The sequence below is a fragment of the Podarcis bocagei genome (assembly GCF_964188305.1).
Source record: "Podarcis bocagei genome assembly, chromosome: 5".
NCBI lineage: Eukaryota > Metazoa > Chordata > Lepidosauria > Squamata > Lacertidae > Podarcis > Podarcis bocagei.
Window position 1 is genome coordinate 46,656,848 of NC_138129.1, and position 15,766 is coordinate 46,672,613.

At 42.2% G+C, this 15,766-nt stretch overlaps 1 protein-coding gene across 5 annotated transcripts in view; it reads right to left on the bottom strand.

Moving 5' to 3' along the window:
• SCUBE3 (signal peptide, CUB domain and EGF like domain containing 3) overlaps window positions 1–15,766 on the bottom strand; it is a 116,175-nt gene that overhangs the window by 68,350 nt on the left and 32,059 nt on the right. For all 5 annotated transcript variants that reach the window (XM_081195808.1, XM_081195811.1, XM_081195810.1 and 2 more), the window contains exon 4: window positions 2,636–2,770. In XM_081195808.1, coding sequence (XP_081051934.1) covers window positions 2,636–2,770 — 135 coding nt within the window. The remainder of the gene's footprint in view (window positions 1–2,635; window positions 2,771–15,766) is intronic.

The window sequence follows — 15,766 nt, forward strand, 5'->3', positions numbered from 1 at the left end:
AAGAGAATTGTCAATAATTAGCAAGAAAGTCATTAAGAAAACAAAACAATCCAAGGGCTGGGAACTTGTGGCACTCCAGATGTTGTTTGGTTGCAACTCCCACAATCCCTGACCACTGGCAACACTAGCTGGGGGCTGATGAGAATTGGAGTCTAACAACAGCAACATCTGGTGGGCCACAGGTCCCCTCCCACTCTAATCATTAGGAAGCAGGAGTCAGATCTGGGATTACAATGCCGGAGATCATGGTTCAATCAATTCAGAACATTTTGAATTATGCCAGGTGCACAGAAACTCCAAAGAAAAAAGTTACCTCAATAAACTATTGTGGCTAAAGCAGGGATTGAGGGGGACAGACAAATCAAAACAGAATCCTGTGCCAGCTGGAGACTGCACATTTCATGGCAAAAACAATAACTCTTTCTTTCTTGGCTTTTTAGCTTTTCTTAGAGGTTATTCCAAGCAACTGAAAATAAATGCCAAAGATGAGGTGGTAAAACCAAGACACAAGAAATGACAAGAAAAGGCGAGTCCTGTGGGTTGTTGTGGCAAGACATTTCCCTCTTTTACTTCGGTAAATTGTTCGGGATATGCATTAGCTGCCACTACTTGGCATTAGAGTTTCACAGGCTTTTGAAAGGTCTTTGATGCTTGCATCAAAAAGCTTGTTTGGTTTTGCCGCAGCTTCTCTAACTGACATAGTCTCCAACAAAACTAAGCCTGACCGTCAACATCAAACACAGATGAGCCTGTTCCTGACAAAGCTGATGTTGGAGTCTTCTGCTCTGCTTGCATAGAGCTTATCTAGCAGAATGGCTATGAGACTGAACTACATATCAGAGAGCTGTCAGAGCTAACATCTGAGAACTGTTTGTTCTGCAGGCAGTTGCCCCAAGCAGTGAACTATCAGAACTGCAGCTGGCAGTTGTTTCTGGCAGTGAAGTATTACCAGGTTCTAGATCAGGCTTCCTCAACCTCAGCCCTCCGGATGTTTTTGGCCTACAACTCCCAGGATCCCTAGCTAGCAGGACCAGTGGTCAGGGATAATGGGAATTGTAGTCCAAAACATCTGGAGGGCCAAGGTTGAGGAAGCCTGTTCTAGACTGGCTTCATCCACCCAGGCTGGGCTTTGGGCCCTCCTGAACAAGAAAGGTTAGGAAGACTTCCCGTTTGGGCTGGGATCTTGCATGAGCAGCAAGGTCATCCTGGCTCTGGTGTGCTTCTGTGCTAACTCCTGGCCCTGGCCTTGGGCTTTGACACCCTGGTTCAACGCAAAGTTTCCTGCTCTTGGCTCACCTCTGACAGCTGTCAGCCTTGACACCCGATATTTATCTCAGCTCTTCCATGAACTCATTAAACAGCCTTATAGAAGTCACTTTCTCTCAGCCTCAGTTTCCCCAGCTGCAATAAGAGAGCGACACCCTTACTGATCTTTCTTATAGGGTGGTTGTGAGGATGACAAGATGCAACCACATTGAATTTTGTTTCTTACCATCAAGTGATATATAAATTTTATGGGGGTCAGAAATGTGTGAAATGCTTTGAACACTCCAAAAACTTTATGTAAATCTAGGTATAGCTACTAGGTATAGCTAATCCAGCTGTTCTTTCTTCTTTCCTTTAAGGAAAAACACTAAATCACAATTCTTCTAAAAAGCTTATGGATGATGAAATGGTAATGATTAGATATCACTGTGGTGGGCACAGTATGAGTATCATTTCAAACTAACAATCTGCCATGTTGATAATGTGGGCTAAATAGTTCAGTGCAAACTTCGCATTAGATGAATCAAGTGTATAATTGACTGCCCACTCCCAGCTTCCAACATAACCCATATTCATCACAGCATCACCACTACAGTAGTGCCCAATGTGGCTAGACAAGTGTAAATGTAGGGTGAATGATAAAATGGGTACAAGTGTGTGTGTGTGTGTGTGTGTGTGTGTGTATCCTACGTTTCTGTTGATAATAAACTTTAAAACAATTATTTAAACACATGCACATGATTTCTATCATCTCATATCCCAAAGAAGTTGGCACTTTATATAAATAGCCCTGGTTGTAAATGGTTTAGTAGTGATTATTAACATTACGCCGTAAATGCATTTGTTTTTATTAGCACATCTGTATCCAAGAGACAAAATACAACATGTGATATATTAAGTGCAGAGTCTCGAGAATTCTGCAGCTTAAGCTAGAGAGCCGGGCTCTCCAACCAAGACTACAATCAGCTGTTAACTCGGGGCATTTCCAAGTTTTGTGGTTGACAAATGCTTTTAATCAGTATATTAAAACCTGCAGTTCATATGGGGACTAGGACTGAACTATCCCCATGATGATCACTGTTAATCCAAGACAGAGAAGCAAAATCAGAGTGAATGGCTACCCTACCCCAGCCTCCTTTTGGCCTTGACTTCCAGTATGATGCTATCAGTCCAACACTGTTTGGAGCGATATTGGAAAGGGCCCAACTTGTAAGCTAGAGTGTGCTCAACCATATAATAAGACACACACAAATCTGACATCTCATAATGCCCATACAGAGGTTTATCCATCTATTTATGTAACCTTAAAATCCAATAGAGAGGCAGAGGGTGACATGCCTGGCAGGAAATAAAGGCGTTAATGACCAACCTTCTGGGCGCTGGATGCAGGTATGCTGGTTATCACTCAGGAAAAAGCCATCACGACAGTGGCACTCGTAGCTCCCCATCATGTTGACACATGTTTGCTGGCAGCCACCATTCCCCTCTGCACACTCATCCACATCTGTTTTGGGAAGCAAAGGAGAGAATGAGAGTCTGATGCTTACATCACACTATTTATACAACAGAAAGACATCAAAGTATATAAACATATCACTTTATAAAAAGCAGTTTCCAATATTCCATTAAACTGACCCAACATTCTAGCACAGTTAAGTAACAGAATAGAGGATGGAGATAATGGAGATAGATGCCTTGATCTTTAGTGGTTGGGACCACCAGGGACAAGGAAACAGGGCTACACCCAAATCCAGTGTTCTTCCTGAGTACATTCATTTACCTTTCCCACAGGGAAAAGTAAGTGCCACTCTTAGACACGCTTTCATGTAATGCTGGGTGCCCCATCCTCTATCAATAGACACACCATGCATTATAAATCCTTCTTCCCTACAAATTCTGGTGTCGATCATAGTGACTGACCAGCATTAATAAACACCTTACAGAACACTGTTTCGATGGGCAAAAACAAATGTGGAAACTTGGGAGTGGTTCCCCCCCCCCAAAAAAAACCCCTGCCATTATTTTGTTCATCCGCATGACACCATTGTTTTCTTGCTGAATTTCACTTTCTGAGTAATTGTTTACCCATTGCATTTCAGTGTTTTGTTCAGCCAGACAGCCAAAGGTCTGTGGGGCAAGGGCACCCCCTAGGCTGCATTACTGGGCTAAGTACTTTCAGCTGCCAGTCAACTGACCTCACAAGCTAACAGAGACACATCAGACCTTATAAAACCTGTCCATGGAAGCCAGTTCCTCATAGTAAGCAACTCATTGAACCAAGCAGCACATAAGACTCCCTTGCTTTGCCCCACCTGGCTGCTCCAGTATGTTGCCACTGGCTGGGCCACATGTGATTATGCCTCTGGACCATGGCTTCTGTTTGCCTGATTCAGTGCCTAATCTCCAGCTTGTCTCCTCCCTATGGCCCATTTGACTTTCACCTCTCTGTGCCAGGATTAGACCTCAACTGCAGCCTGCTGTAAAACTAAGATCCAGGTCTAACATTCCCTCTTGCCCCCCCCCCCTTAAAGAAAATGCATAGGTTTCATTTTATTTGGTGACATGGAAAAAATGAAGTTCACTGAGGTTCCTTTGAGAAGACATTGTGTGCAAATAGATTCTCTGTGTGTGTGTCACTTCTGGCATTTAACCTCAGCCCAAGCCAGACACACAATTCACTTCTTTGGCTCTATGGCTTATTTTCAAACACATGCTGGACTTCCCTGATTGGTCAGTGCCCACTTTTCATAGGTCTGGTGCACCTTTGCAGCTGTTGTGCTGGCCAAGGTGTTAAGGTTACCAAAAATCGCTTGGTGGTAACTCAAGACACAGCACAGCACCAGAAAATAACAGCCACCATTTCTACAGTTTTTCCTAGAAGGAAATAGGCTTCACTTACAAGAAAAGTAGGGTTGGTTTTGGGGGGAGGGGTTGTTTATTTCTGACAGAGAAGGCACGAACCTTAAGCAACACAGACTTTCAAAATCTTGGGCAGAGCCGCTTTCCCATTCTTTCTGGCTTCTTTAAGGGCCCAGAACATAACAGATGTTTTGCTATTTGGAGGAGAAAAGCCTCAGAACTCATTCATTTTAAGGAACCTCACACACCCAATCCACTCTTGTGAGCTCTTGTCCACTTGTCTATTTTGGTTTAATAAAACAAAGCTGTAATGCTTTAAAGATTTGTTAGCCTGATTAAAACATACTGCTGTGTGCTTCCCTACGCTAGTACTTTAGGCAGGCAGAGCCCAGGGTGCTAAAAGATAGTGCTGTGAGTTTGGGGCGGGGAGGAGGGGAGGGGAGTGGCCTGTATGTTGAGACCCTTCTAACCGCTGGATCCAGCAACTGTTAAAATATAAGCCAGGCCAGTTTCCTGATGAGGCGATTGCTGGGTGATGGGCCATTAAAGGGAACAAAGGAAAGGAGATCAGTGCAAGGAGAGTGGAAAATATTTAGTGACTATATGGAAAGTAACTATACACAGTTGAAAACGCTGGCAGCATTAAGATAAAATCAGCAGTGTCATTATTGTTTGAGGGATGTAAAAATGGGGAACTGACAAAAATGGTTTTAGTAAAATATGCAGGAAGAGAATATAAATACAGTCGTACCTCGGGTTACATACGCTTCAGGTTACAGACTCCACTAACCTAGAAATAGTACCTCGGGTTAAGAACTTTGCTTCAGGATGAGAACAGAAATCGTGCTCCGGCGGTGCGGCAGCAGTGGGACGTCACATTAGCTAAAGTGGTGCTTCAGGTTAAGAACAGTTTCAGGTTAAGAACGGACCTCCGGAACGAATTAAGTACTTAACCTGAGGTACCACTGTAAAATGAACCAAGGAAGGAGAGGGAGGGCGGTCACTGCATGTTCAATGGTATGTAAAATGTTTGTTTCGTTTGTAAAATTGAAAATTCAATAAAAATTATTTTCTAAAAAAGGAACGGCTGGTGTTGTGGAGCAGAGCCGCAGAGCCATCCTCCCAACACCGGTGTTGCTGTCAGTCAACATTAAAATGACAATTTGCACTAACCTTTTCTGAACCAGCAGGCATTGCTTTCAGAGAGTAAGTGGAAGCCACCCTAAAGGCTTCTTTCTGTTGGGTGTTGTTGTTTGGGGGGGGGGGTTGCACTAGGAGGTTTGCTTCCAATGTCTATATCATAAGGATCTGGATTGTTTCTGACCAAGGTATTCCAGAGGGTGGCAAAATGGCATCACCCCTCAGGAGCAGCCTCTCAGCAGGTTGGCTGTGTCTACACACCCACCCTGCAAACGAATTTGGCAACAGTTTACATGAAAGCATTAACAACCAGTTCCTGGCCACATTTTCTAAGTGACTTATGACTTCATATCATTCAATCACATTTCTTCTTACTCATCTCTTATCTAAGGTAATGTCTTAACTATTTTAACTTTTTATTGGTATGTCTCACATCCCCCCGACTATTGTTGCTCACCGCTTCCTGCTTGTCCTCTGTCCTTTTCAAGACCAGAACTTCACATATTACTAATATTGTGACTAATGTACATCTTTTTCCTGACTGTCATTTCTGCTGCCTGCAGTCCAACAAACTATCATTTTCTGTAAGCTGCTATTACTCCAATGTCTCCTTCTTGACTAATAATCTCTGATCCAATACTTTTTGGAAAACCAAAAATAAACGAGTTTCCGGCAGAACATGTAGATCTAATCACAGCAGTGGTTCAGCCTATTGTGAAAGCTTATCCAGTATCTGCCTGCCACTTTACGTCTGATCTTTTGAAATATTGGTGGCTAGAAATACACACCTTCTCCTTCAAGTTATCATGGATGACCAAGTAGAGTGCTGAGCTGGTGCCTCAGGCAGGAGAAAGGTACATTTTCTTGCTCTCAGGATCCCTCACATACTTTATCATAGAACAGAAGAGAAATACAACCAAACTCATTTATCAACAAACACACACACACACACACACACACACACACACAGAAGGCAAGAGGCCCAGTGCCAAAGAAAACCTCCTGTGAACTCGAGCATTTGAAGCCCAACAGCTAAGTGGAAAGTTGAGCCCTTCGGACATCAGCCGTGGGGCCATGGAGCGGACTCCGGAAAAGTCAGAATAGCAGGTCGATGACAGCATGCAGAGAGAAGGAATTTCAGATCAGACCCGAATACCTGAACAAATGTCTAAGGGGCTAATTAAAACACACAGACTAGCTCATATGCACAGAAAAGTCAAACGCACTGTCATGCATGGCGTCTTGCAGACTGTTGCCAACTATTAAGATTCTATCCCAAAACATGAACATTTTAAGGACTGCTTAACCAAGTTGTTCAACACAGTGTTCTTTTAAAGCACATTTGGAGCACATTATTTGCCTCCAGGAATTCTGGGCACTGTAGTTTACCACTCACAGAATTACAATTTCCAGCAACCCTTAATAAACTATAGTGTCCAGAATTCTTGGAGGGGGGAAATGGGGTTCGAATGTGAGATATGATGTGTACAGAGCCAATGTCTAGATTTATGACGCCAAAGGAAAGATGTATAGATATAAACTATAGGCAAATGGCTTAGAACAAAAGAAACTCCTCAATGATTTGTCAAATAATAACGTTCTAAAATAGCACTAGCGTGTTTTGGAGTCTTGCCTCATGATCTTTCAGATTCTGAAACACAGAATCATAGAGTTGGAAGGGACGCCAAGAGTCATCAAGTTCAACTCCCTGCAAGGCAGGAATCTCAACTGAGGCATCCATGACAGACGACCATCCAACTTCTGCTTAAATACCTCCAAGGAAGAAGAGTCAACAACTTCCCAAGGGAGTTCATTCCACCATCAAAAATATCCATAAAGAACCAAATATTATTCATACCAACTGAGAAAGAAAGGGAAATCACCACAAAATGTGGCAGTTATGCATGGACAAATATTCTGAGAACGAGTAATATCCTTTTTACCTGTCCATATAACCTCATAGCAAAGTAATCAGTAGTTGGGGGCTAAGAAAGACTCATAATCCAAGCTGAGGTTGTGTCAGAAGTTGCCAACTCTAAAATCAAAGACCCATGGTTTGCGTGCTGCCACCCTCTGTGGTGAGCCATCAAGCTTCAAGCGAAAGCATCCACAGAAGGCCATTGGCTCTTCTGTGATCTGGAAGGAAGATAAAGGTCTCCCAGTCTGTCATGGATTTTGCCTACACAGCAGCAATAGTGCCTACTGAGCTTGACTCCTGTTTCTTCCTCAATGGTTGCTTAAGGCCCACAATTGACAACAGCTCCTAATTAATGGTAGACACTGGTAGGCATACAGCAGGCTCCCTTTTACAGGCATTCCCAGCAGTGATAGGATGGCAGTGGTAAGGGTGGTGCAGGATGTGGTGGTGGATGTGAGGCCAGCCAGCTCTCTCCCTTCAGACAAATTGCTGCATAGAGGGGAAAGCCCAAATAGGACTTCCCTTTCTGAACTATTCTTTGAGTAGTGGCAAGATTAGCACAGAGGCAACTGGTTTAGTAGACAGACCTGGACCTGGATGCCTGATTTCAAGTCCCATCTTGTTACAATTAAATGATCTGTAAACAAAGAGAGGGTGCACTGAGCTCACAAAGTGCCAACAAGAAGCATTCAAGTCCCACCCGTGCCATGAATTCCTGGGAGGCGTCAGGCAACGTCCCATCTGTAAAATGAAGTAAGATCAATCCTTCCTCACAGGGTTGTTGTACCTGTCCAAACGATTAGGACAATAGAGGCTAGCTAGAAAGCTGTTTCAAGTGCCTATGGTTACTGGAAAAATTTGAGCTGGGTATTAAAAGGGCCTCCCACTGCTCATATTTAACCTAGACAATAGTCTCCTGATCACGCAATTTGCAGCTTTTGTTCTAAATAGAACTGTGTCCCATGCCAGTATCAATGTTCAATGGAGAAAACTATCCACGGATACAATAGAGATAACCTTAAGGTAAATAACAATATAAAGGAAAATCAGTTTGTGGTGGAAAAGGTCAAGGGAAACATACATCCTGCAAATGCATTTGTGCGAAGGAGCTATATATATATTTCCAGCTAGATTAAGCCATAGCCAGATTACGTCAGATGGCTTCAACAAGGCAGAAAGGACTGTGTGTTTGTGATCATGTGTGCTCCTGTGTTTTCTCAATAATGTGATTTTTATCTTAGGCACATTAAGCCCCCTGAATGCCAATAGCTGTCTGTAAAACTCTTACTGATAAAGAAACCATAATTTCCCTGAAGTCAACCCAAGAAAGACAAGATGCTGGTTAAAACCAGTAGCTAAAGTGAGACGGCAGACCTAATGCCTATTTTATTAAAGGCAACATAGACAGGCAGAAGACTAAAGATCCCCATCTTTGATTTGGACAACAGCTCAAATTCCTGTTCTGGTTCAAAAGGTCACTTGGAATCTTATTAGGGATAAAGAAAAGGACGATAATGGGATTTATTCTAGCAATAACCAAGTTCCAAAAAAACTTCCACAAGTCTCGGAAGAGGCAAGTCTGTAATACCTTCTTTAGACCTACACATTTTTCTCTCCCATATTACAGAACAGGAAAGTGGTCAAATACAGAACACAGCCTGTTATGTAGATCTTTCCACAATAGATTCTTTAGTACAGCTGGGGCAAAGCTCCTCCACAATCATCTGGAAGACGAATCAAAACAATGGTTCCACTCAGCGCTTAATATAGGTTTCTTTTCCCTGTAACAATCTTGCAACACACAAGCCAGGGGCAAGAGCCTAATACATTTACTCCAAAGTGAATCCCATTTGGTTCAACAGAACTTACCCCTAGAAAAGGTGCTTAGGACTGCACCTTTCAATCAGTATAGATCCTCCTGTCTGGAGTGTGTTAAAGTGGCTTTCATTTCTCTCAGCTACAGGCCCCTTATTTAGTCATTTTCTGCTTCCCTATTTGGGTTTAAAACAGCTCATGCTTCTCCCAGCTACTGACCTTAAATTAGTCTTTCCTTTCCCCTTCTCAGTCAACAGCATGATAAATCAGCCTTTTATTGTACAATTCACAGAATCATAGAATTGTTGAGTTGGAAGGGACCATGAGGGTCATCTAGTCCAACCCCCTGCAATGGAAGAATCTCAACTGAAACATTCATTACAGATGGCCAGCCAACCTCTGCTTTAAAACCTCCAAGGACGGAGAGTTTACCAACTCCTGAGGAAATCTGACAGCTCTTACTGTCAGAAAGTTCTTCCTGATGTTTCATTGGAATCTCCTTTCTTGTAACTTGAATCCACTGGTTCAGGTCCTACCCTCCAGAGGAGGAGAAAAGAAGCTTGTGTTCTATGCAGATATAAGTCTCATTGAGTTCTATGAGCTAAATTTTGCTCTTCTAAGCTATTGGAAGGCATTGTTTACATACTTCCAAAGATGTATTTATTCCCAATTGTATCACTGACATCCTTACCACTAGGCTATGTTGCATTTTCATAACATAAACAGAACACAGTTACCTTTCTCTTCTTTCATCTGCTTGAAGGGTGAGATCCTCAAGCTGAGGAAATTAGTGTCTCTCTGATAAGTTAGAAGAAGCAGAAGATGGATTTACAGGTTTGACTGGGTGACAGTACAAAAAGAGTGTATGGATGTGAGAAATATCTAGAAAGAAGTGTAGCCTAGCCACTTAATTCCTACAGTACTAGTCCCAAGTGATGTTCTTGCCAAGGCCAAGTAAATTAATGATCTTGGTTTTTAAATGTCAAAGTTCTTACTCAGCTTCCCTGAAATCAACTGTTAATAAACCAGCTCTGCAGGAGGCAGAAACCAGAAGGAAATGACCTAGGTTTGTCATGAGAAAAGATAGCTGTATAGTCTGCAGCGACCAGTTTTCTAAAAGCTGCATTTAAAACATTGCATTGAACATTACTGCTGTACACTTTTGTGCCCCTTTAGTGATTGGATTGCTATTAGTTTATACTAAAAACTTCATTTTTATTGGTGTACAGTGAACTGGACTATGAAAACAGTGTGTGGAATGACATGTCTGAGAGGAAAGCCTGATGGAATCTAGTTCTTCCTCTGTACTCCATCATCTTTCTGTCTCATAGAACCTAAAAACATAGGAGTAGCCCTGCCAGATCAGACTAAAGGCCCATTTATTCCAGCATCCTGATCTCATAATGCCAAACAAGAAGCACATAAACAGGACCTGAGTTCAACTGGACTCTCCCCGCCTAGGATACCCAATGACCAGTATTCAGAGGCACTGTGCCTCCAACAGCTATTGCAGCTAATAGTTATTGATAACCTTATCCTCCATGTTAAAGCCATTATCAAGTTGGTGGCCATTTAACCATTTGTACATTGACTGACTGACTGACTGACTGACTGACTGACTGACTGATTGATTCCCTTTGATTTGTAAACCCCATCATCATATTGATCCAAAGGTGTGTTAAAACATTAAACCCACATAAAACAAACTAGGCTAACATAAATCACGTTAACCATTACCATAAAAGCATCTTTAAAATAACAACCAAAATTACTGGATTAGTTCATAATAATGCAGCATAAGATGTTCAAGGAAACATAAACAACCCATAGCGATATGTACACGGTCCATGCATGTGGGTCACTCATGCATTTCGCTGTGGGCTGAAATGTGTGGTGTTGCTGCTTCAGTCCTTACACAAGATGCAAAAAGACTAAGAGTGAATCTTCCACTTTTCCTCCCAAGAAAGAACCAATTCAATATTTCTCTTCTTCCTCCTTCAAGTGTTCAACTGGAAAGCATGTGTCATATGGAGACATAGAGAAGGGGGGGGAAAGACCACAGGTGCACTGACAACCGGCCCCATTGTCGCTTCTGCCAAAACCATATTCAACATGGATCTGACTTAATATTTATTCTTCCATTCAGCCTCTCTTTGTTCCTCCCTTCCTTTTCTTGGACTCACCATATAATGGGAAAGGAAAGCAGGAGAATTGCCCCACCCTTGGCTAGTTCCAGATGTTTTAATTGTAGAGTTTAGGGTTGAACGACAAATCCACTGGATTGTGTTTAATGGAAAGCTTATGCATGAATAATCCTCGCATAATAAGCTCACTAGCGATTTCCCCACATACACTAATTGGAATGAGATCTGCCCTGCCCATTTTTCCCACTTCAAGGGGATTTGAAGATAGTTCCAGAATTATCCTTTCCCCCTTGCTTCTCTTTCAAACTTACAAGACATCAAAAGCCCACTCCTATGTGTGGGTCAAAGCAAAACCTGGCATTGCAAGCCTAAAGAATGCAAAGGGAGTAAGTGGACAGGAGATTGTATACTGGGAAACACAGTTTGCTGCTGTTGTTCTCAAACTCAGCACAGCAATCTGCTTTTAGCACCAGGTGCCAGCACTGAAACCTGTGAAGCTGGTACCTCTTGCTCAAAAGAAACAAGCTCCCAGCCATTCTAGCATCTTGTCTGGACACTGCTCTAGGTCTTGTGATAAACTACAGAAACCAATCAATCTCTCTTAATGGAGAATGCATATTCACCAGCTTTGCTTTTACAACTAGAATACAGGCTCACTCACACTTCCACTTGTGCCGTGCCTAGAAAGCATGAGTCCGAGCAGTTTTCCACTGGTCCCATGCTTTCTAGGCGGTCTTGCATTTGACATGTAGCTTTCCCTTGGAAAACACACTCTTTACTACTGAATTGGAACAAACAGCAATCTGCTGTTTGATCTGATTCAGAGGTAAACAACAGGTTTCCCCAGAAGGCAATGGTGGGGCAAACAGAGGCATAGATGAGCCCTTAATCAAATAATGCCCTGTAATCTTCTGAGATTAATTAGCCCCGTTTTTCTTATAACATAGTCTGAACAGGGGGAAATGGTCTTCTGAGCACGTGCACTGTGCTTTGTGTTAGTTGGCAATATGACCCATGGGGTCATATTACACCTATTCTGCAACAGTCTGTAGTATGTTTCTTTGATAAACGGGTTAATGAAAGGGGGTGATCGGCCTAACCACTAATTTCTTTCTATGCTTTCAATTAAACTGCTTAAGATGGGATTTAAACTCTCCTCAGCCCCATGCTTTTAAACACAAGGGGTAGGGTGATTAATTTGTCTGTTAACCCACACACATGGGTCTGTAGGGGGATAAGATATGGTTAGTTATATTACCTATCTTAAAAAACCAATGGGAGGGAGGTATGTTTTTAAGGCTGATTTGAACATTCAGAGTTGGGGGACGGACCCACAAATCTTCCAGAAGATGATTTCAAGTATATGGAGTAGCAAGAGAATAAGAATTAGCATGCAATAAAGAACAAGAAACTCTTGGACAAGAAGCACAGAACAACAATAAAAACAACCCTAGTTCCCTTTAAAGCCCTAAATCTGGCATAGGCAAACTCAGCCCTCCAGATGTTTTGGGACTACAACTCCCATCATCCCTAGCTAACAAGACCAGTGGTCAGGGATGATGGGAATTATAGTCTCAAAACATCTGGAAGGCTGAGTTTGCCTATGCCTGCCTAAATGGCTTGGATCTATTGCAGAGGGTCTTCTCCATGTCCCAGCTATAGCTGTCACAACTGGACAGAACCGAAAAATAAAATAAAAAGGCCTTCTCTGTGGTCGCATCCACCTTACCCCATGAGATCTGTCTGACACCCACCCCTCTTATTGTTTTTTGATGACTGGTTAAAACTTTCCTTTTCTGGCAGTTTGATTTTTATCTGGTAGAATGATGCTTGGCTTAAAATTGTTTTTATCTGCCAAGCTAGTTTCTGTTTTTATGCTGTTGATTTTATTTCTTATGGGATTGTTTTGTTTTTAATTTCCTGCAAGCCACCCTGCACAATGCAAGTGCATTGGAATAGCAGGATATTTAAGTTGTCTCAATAAAACAAACAATTCTTTCCCACAGTCACCATGCCCGTGCATCTGGATGTGGGGAGTGGGGAAAGGCTAACATGTCGCGGTGTGATTTCCAAGCAAACCTGAGCACTGATATCTCTTGTTTTTATAAATGAATGACAACAGTGTGGCTCACACATACTGTCGGATCAAGGCGAACTCAAGCTCTCCAAAGTGAGGCTGAAGGTTTGTTTTGGCCTGGGCTTTATTTGCACACTTCCTCCCCATATTATGATTCTCATCATGTTTGCTATTAACTCATTTGTTTGGTCAGATGTGGGGCTCACCCTGTGTCAGTAGAGCAGGATCCTGGGGCTTCTACACTGGGAGGAAAACCTGCCCCCCCATCCACCCACAGCAGGGCTAATTGGAAAAAGAGGTGAGCTCCCACACAGCAGCAGGGGCAACTGATGTTAGATATTTAGATACATTAAAGATGTTAAATGATCCTTGTGGGAAGCTGTAGATTATTACAAAGACTGTAAAGCACTGGGAATCACAGCATTTGATTCTCATATTGTGATACAGAATGAAGTTCTGCCCATCGTTCCTACCTCAGCAGACAGTAAGTGGCTGTACTCGAAATCAGGGGAAAACCTCTCCTCCATTATATTTTCTGCCTATAAGCAAATATTTTTGTTTATATGGTGCTCAGTTTTTTTTTTAAAAAGGCCGGTTTTGTGGTCTTAGTGGGAACAATGTTGTTCTAAGCTAGTAGGCAATTAAGCCTGCAGAATTTACAAAGTATCAAAAGGGAACACAGCTCATCCAGGTTATGGCAAAATCAGTGCAGTTATATCAACCAAGGAAGAGCAGACAACCTTCAAATGCTTTCATGTTATAGAACCAAGTGAGGAAAGATAGACAGGGGCCATTCATAAATTCCAGGCTAGGCGTTCTGATGTTATGCAAGTCCCATTACAATACTAAAAACAAATAAAATAAAATTCTATATGGAGCAAGGTTGCCACCTCTGAAGCAAAAGCAACAACCTTTCCATAGCTTAAGGTTACCAGACGTCCCCGTTTCCCGGGGACAGTCCCCAGATTTACATATCTGTCCCCGGACAAAATCCATCTATTTAGTAGGAAGTTGAAAAGTGTCCCCGGATTTATTGATAAAAGTCTGGTAACCTTACCATAGTTGCTCCCAGAAATAAAATGGCTCAGGTGTGCCTAGCTATGTCAAGAAGGAACCAAGGCAGTGTGGCAATAGAAATCACCCTCCAGAAACATCACATAACACGTTAGAAACAAACTGCTTCCAAACACTGAATAGTTCCATTTTGAAACAGCCTCATCTTTGGAGTTTTCACATCTATACAGTACTGATCAGATTATTCCAGGAAGAGGAAAAATGGGATAAAACTCAAGCATATCATTGTGTCTTCCTCCTCAAAAAAAAAGTTCTTCGGACACTGCAAATGTGCAGAAATACCTGGTGTGGAAGTGTCTTAAACTGAGAAGGGACAGAAGGGGAGAAAATCATTCAAGGCTTGTGCACTGCTATCATCCCATCAGTGGCTCTCCACTCACAGATTTACTGCATGGGAGTAAGAATTCAAAGCCAGCTACCTCCCCTGTCAGCAATTTCCCCAAAAAATGTGTTTGAAATATATAACTTGGAGATTGCAATCTTTCAACATGAGACCCTGGGGCAGTGAGGGTGGGAGGGGCAGCATTTCACTGATGAAATGTCAGTGTTTAAACAACTCTGAAGAATCCCAGCTGTTGCTGCTGTTTTTACTTAAACTCATATGTCCAGACACAACAAAAATACTATACAGGGCTTTAACAGCAAAGTTTTACAAAACAGTTCCTGCAGAAAACTACTCCAATATAGCTGCAGAAAGCAGGCAACTGTGGAATAGGATACAGGGCTACAGAATGCGCCCGCAGCCCAAATTTGCACAAGGAAGCCAAGACCCATCTCAGAGAAGGAAACAGAGCATTTGGTAATGAGAGGAGGTAAAGGGGGCTGAGATACGTCACTGACAGAAAAGCAAGTGACTAAACACCCTGGCATTCACTAGAGGTCTAGATCCATGTTTGTTTGTTTGTTTGTTTGTTTGTTTGTTTGTTTGTTTGTTTTTATACCTCCCCATCTCATTTAAATTCCATCTTTCCTACAAGTGTCACAATTAAAATGCATACTGTATCTTTAAGTGTGGCTTTAGTAAGCTGGCAACCCTAATATGCAGAAGCACTAGGGCCAACTTGTATATTTGGCAACCTGGTAAGTTAATGAAGACAGGAGTGCCTAGCGTGCTCTGGTCCATGGGGTCACGAAGAGTCGAACACGACTAAACGACTAAACAACAACAGTAAGTTAATGTTTATTAGAGACATTTATGCTTATGGTATAATCACACATAATACTTTTAAAAACATGCATCAAACCTCATTAATCTATTCTATCCTTTTTAAAAGTTAAATTGTGTTCTTAACCCAGCTGGATTGAAAATGTAAATTATGAGCTTTGCCAAATAATGTATCAACTTTAATAAGAAATACTGTAGTTCAAGCCTTAGTAACTGCATGGCAACCAGGACAGAACAGTTACATTTCTGTGTGTGAATGGTTTTTGCTTACAGAGGGATAAAAAGCAAGTTTGGCCTAACAGATGAGC